This window comes from Gasterosteus aculeatus, chromosome X, assembly GCF_964276395.1.
Source record: "Gasterosteus aculeatus chromosome X, fGasAcu3.hap1.1, whole genome shotgun sequence".
Classification (NCBI taxonomy): domain Eukaryota; kingdom Metazoa; phylum Chordata; class Actinopteri; order Perciformes; family Gasterosteidae; genus Gasterosteus; species Gasterosteus aculeatus.
This window is the reverse complement of record NC_135698.1, coordinates 7,981,446-8,001,406: the sequence shown is the minus strand read 5'-3', so window position 1 is coordinate 8,001,406 and position 19,961 is coordinate 7,981,446. Positions and strand designations below refer to the sequence as shown.

At 44.8% G+C, this 19,961-nt stretch overlaps 1 protein-coding gene across 1 annotated transcript in view; it reads right to left on the bottom strand.

Annotated features, from left to right (window-relative positions):
* Positions 1–19,961, bottom strand: part of LOC120808970 (neural-cadherin) — a 70,212-nt gene that overhangs the window by 37,970 nt on the left and 12,281 nt on the right. The window contains exons 2-6 of the mRNA XM_040162382.2: positions 8,890–9,087; positions 5,699–5,924; positions 4,482–4,686; positions 3,298–3,409; positions 1,176–1,425 (exon numbers count right to left, since the gene is read on the bottom strand). Of these exons, the coding sequence (XP_040018316.2) occupies positions 1,176–1,425; positions 3,298–3,409; positions 4,482–4,686; positions 5,699–5,924; positions 8,890–9,087 (991 nt within the window). The remainder of the gene's footprint in view (positions 1–1,175; positions 1,426–3,297; positions 3,410–4,481; positions 4,687–5,698; positions 5,925–8,889; positions 9,088–19,961) is intronic.

The window sequence follows — 19,961 nt, the reverse complement described above, 5'->3', positions numbered from 1 at the left end:
CCGACTCGATGCACATTTCATTAACGGCGTGGTATCCATCAGTCCAGCCCACAACATGTCTGCCTCGGTTGTTTTTCGGTGCAGCCTGTTCCCGTCTCCGCGCCCTCGCAGCGCTTATCTTCATCTCAGCACGACACAGTACGCCGAAGCGTCCAACACACTCCAGCCGGGCAGAATGCCCGCATTTGCAACAGTCCGCCGGCTGGACTGGCAAGAGAAGCCGACCGACTGCCGACAGGCCTCTCTGTTTATCTGACAAAAAACCCGACCCGGCTGTCTCCTTTCTACTCGCCTTTCGGCATCCTCGTCTCGCTCGCCCCTGCAGACCTTGTTTCAATGTTTTTCTCTTCATGTTTCATGTTCACATCTGCACCTCTTTGCCCGCCCGCTTTGGGTTCCGTGTCTGGACGCCCACCCGACACGCAACGACAGGGAGCCACAGAGGTTTGCAACTGTCTCCCCCGAGGAGGCCGTTGACACGTGACAGACAGGACAAGCGGCTCACTCTTTTTTGGGGGGAACAAACCCACAGAGCGGAGTAACAAGTTGTTTGGATGCCAGATGTCGAGGAATGACACTCCAAATAAAATAGTCACCTGTGTCTGGTTGGTGGTGCTTTTATAACAGCGCAGCCTGACTCACAAACAGTGACTCTTATACAGTGTTTTGCGGCGAAACAGCCCAGAGGAAGTCAGGTGCGTGGCGTCTAATGGGGCGACCCGTTATGTATCAATGGGCCAACCGCCTCATCTGCTCGCAGAGCAAAGCGTCGATGTTATGAGCAGTGATCAGCCGGTGGATCCGAGATAAAGCGTCGCCGGCAGCATGAAAATAAGATAAAAGTTTATCACCAAGACGAGAAAGTTTATCTTTGCTGATCACGGTGTTGGTGTCAGGTTTGGGTCCACACTTACAATGCACACAGCGTAACAAGTGGGCAAAGAGCACGTTGCATTTTGTGTACGAAAGGTGTTATCTGATTCAACAGGACAGATTGCATAATATTTTATAAGAGCTTATTGATCCATTCCGTTCCTAATAAGTAGGAATTAATATTGGCAACTAAATTGATATCACCTCGCTCGTATAGGTCAGATCTTCTTTAAGACAGCTTTGGCCAAAATGAACAGGACAAATGATAAGACAGGTATTTTATGAGTGGTAGAGCTCCTCACACAGGCTGGGAGAATTCCGGCGCCTCGTCGTTGGTGTTCGCCATCCTCACGCGGACCGTGGCCGTCCCAGAGTGGGGCTCGTCCCCCCGGTCCATCGCCATCACCACAAATTCATACACGTGGTTGGGCCTCTCGTAGTCCAGCCGACCAGCAGGAAAAACCGTCCCATGGGGGGAAATGCTGAAGTCCGGGCTCAGGGTGTAATAGGTGAGCTCGGCGTTCGACCCCGAGTCGCAGTCCGTGGCGAGCACTGGCGGGAGGGAGGGGAGACGTCACACGAGGACCATCAATTTACAGTTTAATGGAAATGAGCTGATGAGATGGCGTCGACTGATTACTATGTTGACGTCTTTGCAGATCATTATCTCTTCGGGGCTTGAAAAAACATTAAATGGATCATAAGCTCTGACAGCTACAATTACAAGCACACAAACAGCACTGCGCCCCCCTGGAAAAAGCTTTAAAAACATTTAAAAAAAGACCTCATTCCCACTGCGCACTGATTGATTTTTTCACAGATTGTGATGTTGATGTGATGATAGATTGCTGTCTGATGTGTGATGGGACGTACATCGACACCTTTGGCGTCAGTGCTGTTTTATGTTCGCTGTGTAGTGAATTTTACTCAGACTCATTATATCATACATAGCTTTATATCATATAGAGTGTAGCTCATAACGCTGGCATGTTGCATATTTTTTATTTCCTCTGTTTAAAGCATCAGCACCTGCCGCCGTGCATTACAATGCATTTCCTTTAGCTGAAGACTGGCAATTTGCTCTTTGTGTAGAGTTTATAATGTGACAGGCTCATTAAATGTTAAAGAATTAAAGTAGTGCATTTCCCTTAAGCCACGCTGTTCCAACGGCTTTTAATTTAAGATTATTTATACATAATCCTTCCTAGGTAAAGTGTAAATGATGGCCCGCATTGCGTAGCATTCATCTGTGCCCAATAGAATGCAAGCTGATGGAGTAATGTGGATTTTACTCACTCGCTGCCTCACAACTTTGACATTTCATTAGTTTGTGTGCAGTCCAGCAGATTGATAAATTCACTTCCTTTTTCTTTCTGGGTTTTTTTTTGCCCCATGGATTTGAGTTGTTTGGGACACTGTGAGCTTCTGTCAAGGCCAAATTAATTGAAATATAAACTTTTTCACAATATATCAGCCAGTCTAATTGAAACAAAATGATCTACCTTTCCTGTAGATCTTTCTGAAGGCGTCGTGTCTTCACTCACTTTACATTGTAAACGCATTTTCGCCTTCTGCTGGATCTGCATCTCTAACCGTTAATATTATTGCTCCAGGCCGCGTATTCAAATGATTCAATCAAATTAGTTGGATTTTTTCTCGATTGCTAGAAACAATTTCCCAGACAACAACTAAACAGTCAACAAGGGAAAATCTTGAACAAAGGCGCATTTCTTACTTTTGCCCTGAGCTACTGTTAATTTGAGAGTTAAGTAAGATGAGATAATGGAAAACATTTTTAAAATCATGTTGAGCTACTTAAATTACGGCTGTATGGCTTAATTTTCCACAAGGTGCAGTATCTAAAAACAAAGTCTTGAAATCTCACGAGCGAAATCTGAGCTGTAATTATTTAATTAAGAAAAAGGGGATATTTACAGTAGCAAAATATTTTTGTTACAAACATAAGTTCAATTTTGAGGAATCCTATGAAGCAGAACATTTCTTCATTGGGTTATTTCAAAAAACCTTTCTGCAGCAGTTGCAAAGGCAGGACATTTGCTGTCAGCCTCATAATTGATACTTATAAGGCAACCTCATGCAGTAATAGATAGATTGACGTGCCATCACTCACACAGTAAATCATTAATAAAAACAAATGTTTGCCGTCTTTGTAGCTGCTGGTGTAGCTCAGTATTACCGAGCCTATATCAGCACAGATCTGAAGATCTATTACTTTCCTTCAGGATGGAAAAATGGATGCATTATGGGTCAATAAGCTTCAATAATGACACCGTCTGAAATGCAGCGCTAGCTTTCTCACAGAATACGTCTGTTGTTTCTGTTGAAAAAAATGAGTTTGAGTTTTCTTTCTTGACTTCAAAAAGAGACAGATGGATGTGAAATACGGGGTCAGAAGAGTCTCACCCTGCAGCAGGGATGTTGCCGTGGTTACGGTCTCAGGGACTCCATCCACACTGTAGATGGATTGGAGGAACTCGGGGACACAATCGTTCTCATCTGTTATCAACACCTGAACCTGATTAGTGCCACCGTGATGATACAAGAGGAGAGGCGGCAGGAGAAGGGAAAAAAAAGACAAAATCAGAGCAGAAGAATACGAAATTAGCTTCTTAACAACCCTCACATTCAGGAGACAGCCATAGGAAATCTTCTGAACAGGAGGCTGACCGCAAAGCTTAATCTAAATTGCATTTTATACTTTCTCAAGTTGCCAGTTTAACACATTCTTTATCTTCCACTTCGGGATTTTTTCGGAGTCCAAAATAGAAATGTTCTGAGCATGTGGGCTTTTTTTTTTTTTTTTGACAAAGGCCGCCAGCCGCCTAACCCCCCCCGGCCCCCCGCGTCCCCTCAAACAAGCTCCATGTCACCACTAGGTGTAAAGTGTGAAGTGACAGCTGAGTAATAGTCCTGAAATAGCTGCGATAGGTTTTCCCAGTCTCCATCTCCTCCTCCACATGCAGCTGAAGGGAGGGAGATTTTGCCTGCGAAATCTCTGGCAGGAAGCGAGTGCCTGACATGATAATTGGGTAACAACATTTTAGAATTAATAATTAAAACGATCCTGAATACATGAGTAGTTTATTTAGAAATATTCCTTTGCGAATTAGGCTTTTGGATTGCGGGGTTCTCGTGCCAAGTGCCCCAGAGTGTGTGCTGTGTTTTTCACAGATCATCTCCAGATCACACTCTCAACAAACAAGCGCTCATTCTGAAACATGGAAAAATGAGAGTAAACAAAACCCTCTTGGGCACCCGGTCGACTTGTTAACATTCCTGCAGACGGCCACAAACTGTGCTGTTTCTCCAAGCAGAGCGGCGTCTGCAGGTCAGCGCAGAGATCTGATCATTTACGATGACGCAGACTCGTCAGCCGCGCAACATTTCGGTGGGAAACGGGTCCGTCTGGGGGCTTCGTGGAAGTCAAAGGTCAGCGACAATGTCACTTCATTTCAGCAGTTCAGAGTCCGACAGACGCTATAATAAAACATCCCCGCAGACCTCGGCGTTGGGCTTCGTTGACCCGGGTGCGTGAACTGGAGCGTAACTCACTTCACTCCTGTATTGTTGTGTAAATAAAAACTCACCTCGGTGGCGGTGCTGAGGCTGCCAGGCTCTTCGCTGGCTCGCACCATCAGCAGGTAGCGCCGCTGGTCGCTCTCGTAGTCCAGCGTCCTGGTCAGACTGATCTCCCCCGTCTCCTGCCTGATGCTGAAAAGGCTACTGGGATTGATCAGCAGGCTGTAGCTGATTGGCTGCTGCTGGAAGGAAAGAGCGAACACCACCACGAAGCTGCAGGACACAGTAGTAGAAAAAAAAGAAGAAAAAGGGAAGGAGAAACAGCCTCTATTATTTGATTTCAGAGCCCCAGATGTTGGTTTGAAATCGAAATCCTCTTTTCCTACATCAGCGCTGTAAAGAAATCATCGACTGTGTGCTGTAAGCATGAGCAATCAGTGCTTGTCAGCTCTGCGTAATAACGTCTTATCATTATGCAGATATCAATGTTCTTTTTTTGGGGACGGGGGGGGGGGGGGGCTTTCCGGTAAAGAGTTTGTGTTTCCCCAAAGGTGTGAGATGATGATATGACAATTCATGCTTGAGTGCACCGGTGTGACCGAATGAATATTCATCAGCACGAGTCTTAACAGGTAGTGAAATTAACACACAAGATACGAGTGTGTCTTTCTGCACGTCTGCATTAGTTATTACAGGACTTGTGGTTGCAGAGACATTTATGGATTCATTTTCAATTTCATTTGTTCAAAAAAAAAGGGTGTTATGTAAAACATTACTTTTGTAAGTGAATCAGTATGCTTTCATGCATGCATCCATCCTAGTTTTCAGCAATTCGAGGACATGATGTACACTGACATTACATTTTTTTATATTGCTCTGCCTTATTGTGTTCTTTTGTATCTGGTATAATTATACCTATTAAGGCAACAATAAAGAATTCCACAAAGTGTGATAACCACTAGGGAGTAAAAGCCTCGGTACAGGGGTCTAACTACATTGAGACACATTAATGCGATTTATTATAAAAAGGCCAAAACCAAATACCTTCACATAATGTTTTAAATGACATACAATTAAATCCATATATATATACATGTACATATATAGACACAAATATATATATATATATATATATATATATATATTTGTGTCTATATATGTACATGTTAATATATATATATATATATATATATATATATATATATATATATATATATATATATATGTGTGTGTGTGTCTATAGCAGCCCTAATTCATCATCCCTGTTTACGTATGCAACACTCACGGCTGTCCTTCAGGCGTGTTTTCGGGTATGGCGATGGCGTAGGTGGTGTTGGTGAACTGCGGCGCTCGGGCTCCCGCCACTACGGAGAGCATAGCAGGAGCACTGCGGCTGCCCAGGCCGTCGAGAGCCACGACGCTCAGCAAGTACTCTCTATCCCTCTGAAGCACCAGCCCCGTGGTCACCACCTGGCCCGTCTTCTTGTCCACCGCGAAGCAGCCGTCACCACCTGCAGAGAGGAGGGGGGGGTATGATGACTTTATTTTCAAGTGCTGGATCCGAACCAATCCAATACAGCTGGCTTGAATACTAACTCAGGAATGGTTCCCAAATGGCCGTTTGAAATTGGCGATTCTGTCTGAGGTTTTTTTTTACGGTGTGAATCATGTTCAAATTGCCTTTCTAATTTTTTGTGTATTAAAATTTTGAAAAGTGTGGACATGTGAATAAACAATGTAAAAATGAAGGCAAGGTAACAAGGCTGCACTGTCACACGACACGCAATGAAGGCTGCTTCATTAAAACAACTTCAACTGCTACTTTGCAGTTGGGTGGGCACTGAAAAGTGACTGTAAGATGAATTTAAATTCATATGTATTTATTTGGCAGCCACCAAAGCGATGGACAAACGTGTTAATCCAACGGACAATAGAATGAGAAGCCTGTGAGAATAATTGCATCAAACACTCACCACCTGACACAAGGAACGGCAGATGTGGTTAATTTGCAGATCGCGGTGACTTAAGATAGTTGATAAACTGTATTGACTGGAGAGCAATCAACGCTGTTGGAGCTCAGAGTTTTGCCTCTCACCGTCTGATCTCTCACCTCCCTCCTCTCATCTCGCACCTCACGGCTTCCTCTCTTCCTTAAAGTTCCCCCTTTACATCTTTATCTGTCTCACTCCTCTCCCTTCTCATCCACCTCATGACAGGTCCTTTGCCCCCCCCCTCTAACCCCCTTTCCCCCACAGCTCCCTCTTAACAGCTCCACAGGAGACATGTGGCGGGAAGGAGGGGAGAGGTGAAAGGTGAAAGGAGCGAGGTGAGAGTAGAGAGGATGGAGCCTCGGGCCCTGAGCCTGCGGGTGGGAGGTCGGACCAGGAGGCAAAACTGAGCGAGTTGGAAGGTGAATGTTTATTGCTACTCATTTCGGTTCCAGAAGGGAACTCGAGAAGGAGGAGCTACGTGCAACCAGACGCAGAATAAGGAATGTTAAGGTAACCAAAAGTGGTTACAAATAACTTTCATAAGCTAAAAGCATACTGCAAACGGGTCACAGTTATAAGACTTGAAACTAGCCAATGAGACCATGAACAGATTTTTACAGTATTTATATTGCAGTGAAAAGTTGATCAGACTGTTGGAGCAGCCTGACACGGAGCTGCGTAGCGACGATCCAGGTATCATAGGCGTGTATGAAGAGAAGTGGACCAATAACCTCTTCTTGCCATACACCAGTTCATCCTTTATGACTATAGGGCATCCTCAATGCACTTCCTTTACTTCTGAATTTTAAAATGATTGTGAAATAATAATATAACGGAGCCTAGGGATTAGCATTTTTTTTAACCTTCCCAAGGCTTGTTTGCAGATGATGCAATTTGTATGCACATAGCTCCTCCACTCAAACTACGTCTCTATTGACACAGCAAGTGTTACATTGGGAAAATTGAGCTCCCTTGCAAGTTAAGCCACATTTGGGAATCACTCAGAAGGAGCTAGGATGCTCCTTGCAATAGTCCATTGATGTTGCTCAGCGACTTTGGGGTTGAGATCATAGGGTTGCAAGAAACAAAATCTTGTCAAGCGTCGGGTAACAACACTTTAGTAGGATCAATTGTTCACTGTTCAAATCATTTGCTGGGAATATAAAAACTGTAGAATATCACCAGAAAGACAATACAATCCTTTACTTGAGTATTTCCCATTTACCGGTGGCAGTATTTTTAATTATTTTCATTCTACATTTTGTGATGATACTGTGGTACTTGCAAGCCAGCAGAACCTTTAATTGTCACACTTTAAATCCTGTTGAGTTCCTGACCATTATGTGACAGTACTGTCACACTGCAAAAGAAAAATCCCGGCATACGCTTCCTAATATTCTGCAGATTGACAGCTGGTGGCAGCAACGCACCAACAAATGTATTAGTGCGCCAAAGGCGATGTAGAAGAAGACTGCAAACAAGCAAACCATATGTAAATTATGTATGATTTTAAATATTAATAACGGGCTTCGCGAATGTTGTAGAAGGGGGGAAAAGTATTCAACACATTTTACAGACCACAGAGATACAAGTGTGTTTTGGTGAGATACACTGAATGTACATATAACATTTGTTTGTTTACAAGAAAACTCCATAGGGCGGCTTTAAATAAAATATCTTTTTTTTTCCCTTTCTGGTTGAATACCAAAAAAAAAAATGGGATCAGACAGACGGACCATGTTCGTTCAAAGACCAGCTACTCTCATCCCCTCGGGGTCTTAAAAGTTAATCGCAGCATAAGAGGGTTAAATAAATACATGTGTTAAAATGAGGTCTTAAAAAACGATTGAGTTTACCCAAACCTCCCTGTTTTAGCGCGCTCATGTAGGACCAGGGTACTTTGTGGTAACTGTTGTTTAACGCACATAGGAGGATGTGAGCATTGGCCTGATGTAAGTCAGAGGGGAAGTGTGTGACAACATTATCACATCGCCCGAATCTCTGAAACGGCAACAAGCCTTCGACCACCAGGGGGTCTGCTGCTCGGGCAGACTTCCAACAGCCCACTGTGTGTGTGTGTGTGTGTGTGTGTGTGTGTGTGTGTGTGTGTGTGTGTCTGTGTGAGTTCATGCCCGGTGATTCTGTGTGTAAGAACCAGAGAAAAGCAGACAGACAGACAACAGTGCATGATAAGTGTATAAACAAAAGTGTGAAGTCCTCTGGCTGTGTGCCTATGTGTGTGTGTGTGTGTGTGTGTGTGTGTGTGTGTGTGCGCGCGCGCGGGACAGAAAGACAGAAAACTAATGGACACCTAAAGAGTGTATGAATGCATGAATGACTCTGCTGTGAATGCCTGTGGCTGTCTGCTCCATAGCTCTGCCAACCTACACTTACAACAACAGAGCCCATTCGAATACCTCTTCTCATGCATCTTGTGTGTTGTAGGTGTGTGTGTGTGTGTGTGTGTAAACAGCAGAAAGCTTACCATCAGACAAAAAGTATTCCACCTCTCCGCTTTTGCCCTCGTCGCCATCTCGAGCCCGGAGCTGGTAGACGAACGCTCCGGCGGGGGCCTCGGGGGACACTACGGCCAGGTAAGGGTACGGCTCCATGTTCCACTCGGGGACGTTATCGTTGACGTCAGTGATCTTCAGCTTCACCTTGTTCAGGTACCAGTCCGGGCCTGGGGGATTGTGCAGAGATAGTGACGGAGCTGCAGTTACTGAAAGTGACAGCTGTCATGTAACTGTGTGTGTGTGTGTGTGCGTGCGTGCGGGAGACAAGCAGCCGGGGGAACCCGAAGCGGTGGGTCAACTGGGTGCAGGTACCGTCGTCTTCGGTAGGCGGTACGACATAATGCTGCTTGTTTGGAGAAATGCTCCTCTTTAAAGAAATGAGCGCTGGCCCTAAACAAACAAAAAACGTCAAAAAAATAAAAATAAAACTTTGAGGTGATTCTAAACTAATACAAATGTAATTCTGAATACTACACACTATGATCTGACCCCGCAGTTCTCTGTATTTTCAGTCTGCAATGGGAAACTGACACCAGTCTTGATTGAGCTTTAGAGTTTTGGTCAAGGTGAATCAACACAGTATCCTGGCAATTTCCTCGCTGTCTCCCCACTTCCTTTTCCTTCATCATGTCTGCCGGTTTGTCAGAAGGGCTGTTTGGGCCGGTGCCGGTGGACATGACGTCATTAATCCTTTTCCGACCCGGGCTCCCATTCAGGAATCTAGACAACCAGGTTCCCATGGGGGCGGGTGGGGGGAAGAGACACTCATCCACAACCGCATCTAGCAAGTCTATGTATAGCTGTGCCTTGATCTCCCCACATGGTCCCAGGGATGACACCTCACGGCTGCAGGCTTTCTGTCGCTTGCACACTGCCTTGCTGGAGTGAATAAGAAGATTTTCAAGAATCCAATTAGCAGCTCGCTCACCATGACTGTCTGCAGACGGAAGGAGCGCAAGGAGGAGCCTCCGTCACGGGACCCGAGCGTGCACTTCGCCGGGGTGGATGGAGGGGAATGGTTATTCCCGTTAAACACGACGACGCAAAGCGGAAACAAAATGCACCCAAATATATTTCCAGGCCCGACCTAAAGCAGCTTTTTGGGTAAACTCTATTCTTGCAAAGTGGAGCAAGTCCCAGGAGCCCGGGCTACGAACAATATATCTGCAGATATTGGCTGCGATCATGTGTCAACGTGGCATTAAGGAATGTCAAATGAGCTGCCAACCCGTTCAATAGGCTGCAAACCACAGCGGCCCACTGCCTTACCCCTGCCAGGACACACACACACACACACATACACGCTCACACCGATATGAACAGTCGCAGACATTTGAAACACAGGCAAGTCAGACCCAGACACATGCCTTCTTCCTGTTCGCCGTCTCGCTCTCTCTGTCTCTGTCTCAGAGGTGAGTTACCTAAGGGCTAAAAGTATGTACAGATTTTAAATCCCATTATGTAAAAGCTCTCCTGCGTGTGACCACAGGCTGTACATGTGCTTTTTAAAACCAAGACAAAGGCAGTGGGAGTTTGTCCTGCATCCTTTCACTAGGAGGGCTGTCGGTTTGCGTCATATTCCGTGTCTTTAAAGTTGATTAAAACCGATAACAGAAAAAACACACATTGGTAATGCGCGCCACATGCACGCAGCAGATGGTATAAAGTCTTCAAACTGCCGGAATGGCTGTAATACACATTTTACTTCACCTCTTTCCTCAAATGAGTTGAAAGCAGAAATAAATGCTGAGATCACAGTTTCTATTTCAACTGGCTTACAGTTAAGATGCATTTTGATGGAAAATACAATGTGTTGCACTACAGACTAGCTCTGGAGTGTTCACAGCTGAAACACAATGGCTATAAAGTGTGTGACAGCTCCTAAAAGGATTGTTAGAGGGATAATAACAGAGAGAGGAAGGAGCTAGAGGAGAGAATTAATCTAGCTTTCTGCTCGGGCTTTAAAGTTGCTCTCCGCAGAGGAAAAGTTCTCACTCGGATCTGACGTTGGTTCGTTTTGGATAAATAGCCGCCGCATCGTGGGGGCAGAGAAACTAATCAACGCTCCGATGCTATCTGCTTCAAATGTCGACAGCGGCAGTTCGTGCAACTTAAGCCAGATCATCCTGCCCTGTAAGACGGAGCAATCCTTTCGTGATGAATAATGAAAAAAAGGGGGAAATACTCTTTTTCAAAGTAGAGGGTTTGAAAGGTCCTTAATCAAAACTAAATCACAGCTCCAGCACTTAACATTTAGTCGACTATCAAATCAGCAGCGCCAGACACATTTCTTGCCTCCTGCTTGTTGGTGTCTTTCCCAACCATGTCTCTGTGGTAATGGTGGTGATGATTTTACAAGGCTCCATCTAATTAGCTTGTTACAGAGAGACTCATCAGAGTCAAGGCAGATAATTAAAGCCTATCAACTCTGGAATAATAAATGATGAATGCACTTCGTGTGTGTGTGTGTGTGTGTGTGCGTGAGGTTGGGGCTATCTTGGTGAGGTTGGGGGTATCTTGTGTGGAGGCGGGGAGTGCACGCTGTGCATGTTCTCAGGCTGCAAACCCGCAAGCGTGAGCGATAGCTCTCTGATCCGGGGAGTCCATGGAGATGGAGCGGATGTGAGCGATGCCCCACGAGCAACCAAGCCGACACACAACGTGCCCCAACATGGCCGAGGCAAAAGATGCGATCAAACAACCGGGGGGGGGGGTGAGAAGGCTCCCAGGCTGCACTGGATTTTTCAGTTAAATACGCTTTCTGCTCGCTCAGTATGATGAAAAGCCGGTCTATACTGTACATAATCTGTAGAAGTACAAGAGGTCTCTGCCGAATGACTAACGCAACAATGCATTTGCAAAAAAAAGTGTGTGACAGTGGTGTGCGCCATGCGTTTGGCCACGGCTCAGCGTCTACAGCCGGCCTTGTGTCACCTATATGTGCACGGCGGAGTGTGTGTTCTAAATGACTGCATGTTTCCTGCTGTTAATCCTCTCTTTGGGTATAGCTGCTATATAAAGCTCGCTTAAAGTGGCTTGCCGCTATAAACAACAACAGAAAAAGAAGAAAAAAAAGTTGTCTCAAGTGCTGCTGTGCACACATGTGCCCACAGTGCAGAGACTCTTCGGTGCGCGAGTGGGAAGGGGATGAGAGGGAGAACAAGAGGGAAGAAGAGAGGCACCAGTACAGAAACACAGATATCTACAGAGGAAGCGAAGGAGACGAAGGCGAGAGCACGAAGGGAAGCACAACGAGCAGTGGAGCAAAAGACGCCCGGTGTTTTGGAAGGGAAAAATACAGAAGCAACGCAACGGACCACAAGATAAATGAAGATGAAGCAAAAAGAGTGGAATTAATATCAGAGGGTCTGATTATGGACCCCTTGTTCCTCCTCTGTCTAACGAGGAAGGAAATTAAGATACAGATATTACTGTGATGAATTAAACAAAATGCGTCCGCAAGCATAAATAGCAACGGCCCGTGCGAGACACGGAATGTCAGTGGTGCTTTTCTAAGCAGCGAGTGAATGGAAAGTGAAAATCAGCTGAATGGAGGTGTAATAAGGTACATTACCCGAGTGTTTGCAGTGTTAAGGAGGTTCTATTCTAAGCATCACCCCCCCACACCCTCACTGCGCTTACAGCAGAGTGTGAAGTCGTCAGCAGGAGATCAACACGCTAAAAGCACCGGGGACAGAAATCTATTAACTCAGAGCAGCACACACGCACACACACACACACTAAGCATGTAAACACACATGCAGGCCCCTTCACCTCGGAGCCACTAGACACCTTCAAGTTTTCCACAAGCTTTTCTCTCCAAAGCTGCATCTCTGTAGAAAAGTGGTGAAGTGACGAAGTGGCCTGTATCTGTATTTTAGAAACTACATATTCAAACAGTGAATAAAAAACAGGATTAGGAACACGGAAGAAAGTGAAAATGTAATAGCGGTTTCTTTTTTTTATCCGAGACTTATCCAGTCTCTTTTTATTGACTTGTTTATAGCGGTGTTGCCCTGCTTCTATCAAGACAAACAGAATTAGTTGCTTAGATCACAAAGAAAGCATCGCTAAAGGGGGCGAAATTGATCTTGTCCATTCAGTTGTTCTGGTTCCATCACTTCTTATCGAAAAGTGGAGCCAATAAAAAGCTGAGTTATTGTAACACTTCTACTAAAGACAAAAGCCAGATGTTGGTGGGTGCTTTTCTTCCAGCGGGGTTTGACATTTATTGGTCCCAAAACCTTCCCACCATGTTTTAAAGCTTCATGTCTTTCACATTAATATTCATTTTATTTTAATTATTTTATTCTGGTTTTACATACGCTGCACGCCACATGCCTTCCTCAGAAAGAGCGGCACACAAATGCCAGCCATATACACACACAAACAGACTTAAACATCCAAATATTTACAGAAGAAAACGAAAAATGACTTTAAAAGAACAATCGTAGGGGCCAATACACCAAACCACGCCTTCCATAACGGTCAACCAGTGGGTCATACCCAAAGGTCGCAGAGCTTCATTGTATGATTTCAGTATAGTCTTACCCCAATAAAATCAATGATACTAATTTGTAATTTGAGAACATATGTTGAGCTTTTCCAATGCGACAAGTTGTAGAATATTATAAAGCCAACAGGTGGTTTTAATGTTGTAGGATTGTAAGACGTGCAACATTCTAAGTAGCCACCAGTGCCCCATTAGAAGAACCCTTTTTGTGGGAGAAATATTTGCGACTTTAATGAGAAAATGTTCCATTCACTCCCAACACAATATGATCCCGGACTGCCTCCACAAACCTCACAGAAGCCATTAACTCTCAACTGTTCACTTCCACAGCAGTGAGATAGAATCAGATGGAAGCATGTACGGACTATTGCGTGACTCTCCAATCTAATGCGCTGTGATACCTGTACGCGCCAAACTATTAATAGTGCTAAAACGTTCTTCTTCTTCCACTGAAGACGTACAGCGTATCTCCAACCACAGGCAGATTTCGGCGTGTCCCCAAAAGCCTTTTTCCGGTGGGCTTGTTTTTTCTCCACTGTGTTTCAGCCCCCCACCCCCCCCCCCCCCCCCCCAAAAATTACAAAAGTAATTCAATCCGTTTTGTTTGCCTTTAGCAGAAAGAAATGTGCCCATTCACTTCTATTCACTTGCATAAAAGAGGCGGATTTAGAGAGGAGCAAGTGTTCAACGTAGATATGCTGGCACTGAATATGGCCTTCAGGGAAAGGAAATGTGATAAGCTGAAATATGCAACTACGGCATACGACTCATCCCCACGGTCTATGAACCTGCTCAAATAACTTACAAATATCTATAAAGTTAAATATTTGCAATTCTGAAACCTACCTTCCCATCAGTGAGACGTTTTGCATCTAATTGTTTACGCACAGTAACACACATTCTTATCTATTGCCCCTCGACGGATCTCAACACGGAGATTAATTAGTGAAAGTGACTGTTTCAAGTCTCCGAATGAACCACTTTGTGCCACCTGAACCATTATAAACGGTGTGGTTGTCTGCATTTTTTGCCAAACGCTGCCGATACGTTGTTCAGCTGTAGCAGTGACTCCAAGATCCCAATATCTGTACTCAGTCAAATAGTTTAACGCGATTACACACATAACCACGAACCATCGCCTTTATATTGCAGTACGCTGCCCGAGGACAAAGTCAAAACGTACCATACACCACCTAATAAAGAACAAATCATTCTTCAAATAGAATTTGAAGGCATGCAGATGGTATTAGAGGCAGGACGATAAAGCCCCAAAAAACCAACTGTGGTTGGTTAATGACTGATTCCCATTACTGACGCAAACAGGTGTATATTTCTTTGATATGAAAGAACAACACAGCGCCACATTTCTTCTTAATGTGTGCTGCTCTCCTGAGAGACAAAGACAACAACAATAAGGAGTTGCACGTTATAGAATTCTCCATGAAGAGCCTGTATGAATTACACTCTGTGGCATCCTCCATCCGAGGTGTAAACTCCCCAAAGACCGCCAGGCGCACACACACACACACACACACACACACACACACACACACACACACACACACACACACACAGCGTGTCTCAGACAGGACATGCATTTTAACTCTCAGTTAAAAGCCTGCAGTGTTTGTTCAGTAAACTCAAGCTATCCCTGTGGTGTAAGGCCAACGCTTTGTCGACACAACGTTATCCGATACCAAATGCAGTGCGCGTAATCTCACTCCCTGACTCCCGAGGTTCTGTATATCTGTATGTATGTGTCAACTATTGACTGAATGCTCAAATAAACCCGATATAAAGATATATCTTATGAGTCTTAAAGTACCAGTGCAACAGAAGTTGAAAGGCTTCACCCTCTGCACTGTGAGATATTTCACAGTGAAACTGAATATCTGAATATAACGGTGTACAGTTATTTAACTACTGCCAGGGATTTAAATCAAATCCCTGGCATTTGATTGGGTCCCTGAATGGTGCACGCAGGCTTACATTTTGGCGCGATATGGAGCCACGGAGGATTTTGTGTCTACGAGCTAGTAAGATCCACAAAGTGTGGTTTCATACACTGTGATGAACTGCTGTAAATGAATGGCGGATTTACAGTATTTTCTCATAACTGTGACATACATGTAAATATGTATGGTTTGCATGTAAACAAAGGGTTAATGCCTTCAATGAATCTAGTTCACCTTAATGACACGAAGCCATCTTTAATGCTCTTGACCTCTCAGATGACTGCTCTGCAAAAGGTGATAAGATGGCAATTCTTGTCTTAAAAAGACTGAATAATAGATTCTGCACCTTTTGGAATTTTCGGAATAACACCTGCGCGTGGATGCGCTGCCTTCAACGTTGAGTTTGTGCCGTGCGAAGCCTGTTTATATACATACTGAAGCAACATGTTGACCAGACATCATTTGAACAGGAACCGACAGAAGATGGGAGAAGCAAAAACACATCCATGACAGGAACCTCAGTCATTCCGAAAATGACTCACAAACTCCTGCAGGCCATAAAGCCGAGGATACACATTTGCCAAACGGAGATAATGAAAATGTCATGTCTGTTCTAAAAACAGGCCTTCTTCCTTCCATTGTCTTGAAACCGCTTTGTGTTTTAGCCCAGAAACCTCGGATAAATTAATATAGTATGAAGACTGTATTTTGTGGTCACGAAACAGTGTCTGTCTTACAAATACTTTATGTACAAACCCACATCCCTGGAGGTCTGAACAAATAATTTTGCATTAGTTGAAGGCTGAAAACCCAGATGTGAGGAATTGTAGTGGCATCATGTTTGCGTTAATTAGACCCCTTTTCACCAGAAAATCGCCTATTGGTGCATAAATGGAAGCTTTGTGAATTCGCGTTGAGAAACCTTCAAAAATATAGGCAACATTTGACCAGTATGAAAATTCCCAAACGCAAAAGAATCAAATCTAAAAATCTCATGTTTACCAGTTACCAGTTACACTTCCACTGGGACGCATCTATAGACTATTGTTACAGTTGTTGCTCTGTTAGTATTTGAAGAGTGGAGATCTGTTATCTGGACGTATAGAATGGAATGCAAAAGAAATATGAAGTGCAGTGCATGTGTTTTTTCAATAGTATCTGTATTGGATTTGTGCAAACTCTTCCCAATGTTTCCGGTGTTTTCAGGGTTATTCAACAGCTGTTGACAAGTTTCCACCCCATCAAAATGCCTTTGCTCTTAAAAAGGAAAGTGAGTCATTCTCGGGTGGATCTTTTTTGTCGTTTTGTTACTATCGTCATGCGGCAAATTGAAAGACTACAATGACAATGCATTTCCTTTACAAACACTTCTGCGTGGAGCTGCATGTCTGCAGGGCGTCCTCATTTTCAAACCCTCTTCAAACTTTCACACCACACAAAGATCTATTGATGCGAACAAACATTCCTTCCTTTGCTTTCACACTCACGGTGCAAACAGTAGGCTGGATTTTTTTTGGGGGGCGGGGGGTCTACTCTTGTCATCTCCTTAATCCCCATATCCGCCCTAATAACTGGTTGTGCTCCCCCAAACAACTGCAACCAAGGGTTTATTGTAACCGGCCACGAGTCTTTCACATCGCTGTGGAGGGAGTTTGTTTTATTTCGGCCCCGTTGGAAGGTTTTCAGCCGTGAGCGGCTTGGCACGGCATCTCAATACATTTAAGTCTTTGACTGGGCCGCTCCAGAACCATCATTTAGTTTCTTCTGAGCTATGCAGAGGTGGACCTGCTGGGGGGGGGGGGGGGGGCTGGATTATTGTCCTGCTGCAGAACCCAAGTGCTCTTGAGCTTGAGGTCACAAACTGATGGTCGGACGACTCATGGTTCCATCAATTGTGGCATGTGGTGCAGGTCCTGAAGCTGCAGCCCCGGACCATCCAACCAGCACCAACACGTTTGACTGACGGTACAATGTGGTTTTTATGAAACGCTGTGTTAGTTTTACGCTTGCTTTTGTCTCGTCAGCCCACAGAATATTTGCCAAAAAGACTTGAGGATCATCAGGATAATTTCTTGCAATTACTTTTTCACCTATGGGCCGGTAGGTTGTGAGAGCTTTTTTTCCCTTTATACCTTAGGTGGACAGAATAAAGGCTTAATATTTCCCACAGTAGGCCAAAGTATCAATAGCCAGGCTAACGTTTTCAACACCTTTTCTGCTAAGCTACCTTCGTGCTAAGCATTCCCCTGGCCTCCAGCATGTCTGCTCTGGATGCACGTCGATATTGATGTTCTTATCTGCCTCTGCCTCTAGACAACAATGCGCACTAATCCCCCCCCCCCCCCCCAACTGGCACAGTGTTCATCTATTGCGTCAAATTGGACAATACGACCAGTGAGAAACCATCAGACATGCAAACAGTAAAGCCCACAGGAAGCAGAAGCTTCACAGTAACACACACAAAAACAGGCTTAATGGTCCCAGTCACCCTTTCAGCAAATGCTAAATACACCATCGAAGCCAACAAGACCCTAAACTCCCAAGAAATCAATATTAGTCCTTTGGCATAATGAGGGCAGTAACCGGTCGACTGTTGGATGATAATTAGGTTTTCAATTGTGTTCTAAAAGAAGACAATGCTGCAGTGGCTCTTCGGGCAAGTGGCTTCGACGTCGCGAGGCCCCTGATTGAAGACGCCCGACGGTCGACTTTCTTTTACAGAGACTATGAAACAAAACGCCTTTTCTTTTACTAGAAATATTGTAGATTGGGAGTGAAAAGCCCCCTTAACCTTTCTTCATATACATCTGGTGGTACAACAAGAAATGATCTCGAAGACGACATAACAAGCTGAAATCTCAATTCCCCTAAATATCGTATAGTTACATTTTTCCATGGTAGGTAAGCGAAGCAACTAATACGTTGAAATTAAATTGAAGTGAGAACGAGTGATTTACAGTGCGTTGGACTGCTCGCTTCTTCTCGAGTGACACTGTAGGAAGGTATTAGGTCTCATTTACATAAACACTACATTAGTAGTCAAGCATTGTATCTCCACAACTATCTGCTAACACCCTACGTAATTAGAAATGTCTGTAAAGTACGCTCTCGATTCTCAAATCTGGGACAGAACAATGTAGCCGCTATCCAAGCAGGCCCTGTTGTAGAAATAATATGCACTCACGCACACGCACGGTGCGGCGCACTTACCCACCTTTCCACCCACCAACCGCGCCAAAAAAAGACACGGACGCGCGACGGCGATGCAAAGTATACAGACATAGATGGCCTCACCCGCCTCGCTCTGCGCCTCAGTGTATGTGGTGTGCATGTTTCTATCACTACTCCCGTGCACCTTTTGTGTGCATCCGTGTGTCATGTGCTGTTTGTTGCCAGCGTATTGACATTTGTTTACGCATTCATGCGCGTGGGCTTTCGCATTTCTTTGCACGTGCGTGATGTCAGCGTGGCAGACTTGTCGTGTTTCCGTGTTTACTGACGTGTAACAGAAGTGTTTGCGTGGGGGGGGGGGGGTTTCCGGGTGAAAGCAGATGCTCAAAGTCGCACCGGGGTTAAGTGGCAAGTGTGAGGAGTTCAAAGAAAGTCATGAACAACAAAAAGAAAAAAGGTCTGATGTTCATGAAGGTCAAAAAAGAGAAGGATGGAGGAAAAGGCGATTGAAACTATGCTCTCCTCCATTCTAGCCAGAAAAGTGCTTTTATTTCATCATTAGTCTCTATCAACACCCGTCTGTTAGTGTTACTGTGTGTGTCAGAGAGCTTTCTCACTCTGCCTGGTTTGATGATGGAGAGGTAATTTCAGCTATATATGACTCTAGTGATGAGGGTGTGAGAGCTGAAAGCATGTCACGTACCAACCGGGGGAAAATGCACAACAAACGGCACGCACCCTTTTCTCCATGTGTGCCTTCGTATTACTGTGTGTGGAAAAATGTGGGACGGGGTCCAACTCCCACCACTGTCCCCATCATCACTGAACGGGCCGTTAATGAAGAATAATGAGGGAGTACTTTCATAGCAGATGTGCCCTCCCTGAAATTCTTGTTTTTACCCCGAGACTGTAAAGTCGGCCCAAGCGAGACATCGGCATTCACGCAGCCTCTCCCTCGCGCCGAGTGAGCTCTCTGTGCGTGATGCAGGATTTTTTTGGAATGGTTTGTTTGGTAAGTTGGGGCGAACGCTGCTGCACCCCAGGACGTAAAGAGTAAGTATCATTTCGACATAGCACCTAGAGTCGCGTTTAATGACAAAATCCCCGGCGGTGTCAGCCAGACCCCCAAAAATCTGTTAGAGGACCATCTTCTTCACTGGAGTGTGAAATTATTTTAGCTCTCTGCTCATTATAGGATTTTAAAATGCATTATAGTTAGGGCTTTTATGGTGTGCCGCGGCATTAATTCAATTTGCCCCATTCACGCTTTCGTATTATCATGCTCGGTTCGAGCTAAAGGGGGGAGGGGAGGAAGCTGCTGAGCGGTGTTGCCTTATCTTTAAAGGATATAAACCACACCACCCGGCTCAATCAGAGTCAGCCCGGACTGCTCCATCCCTCC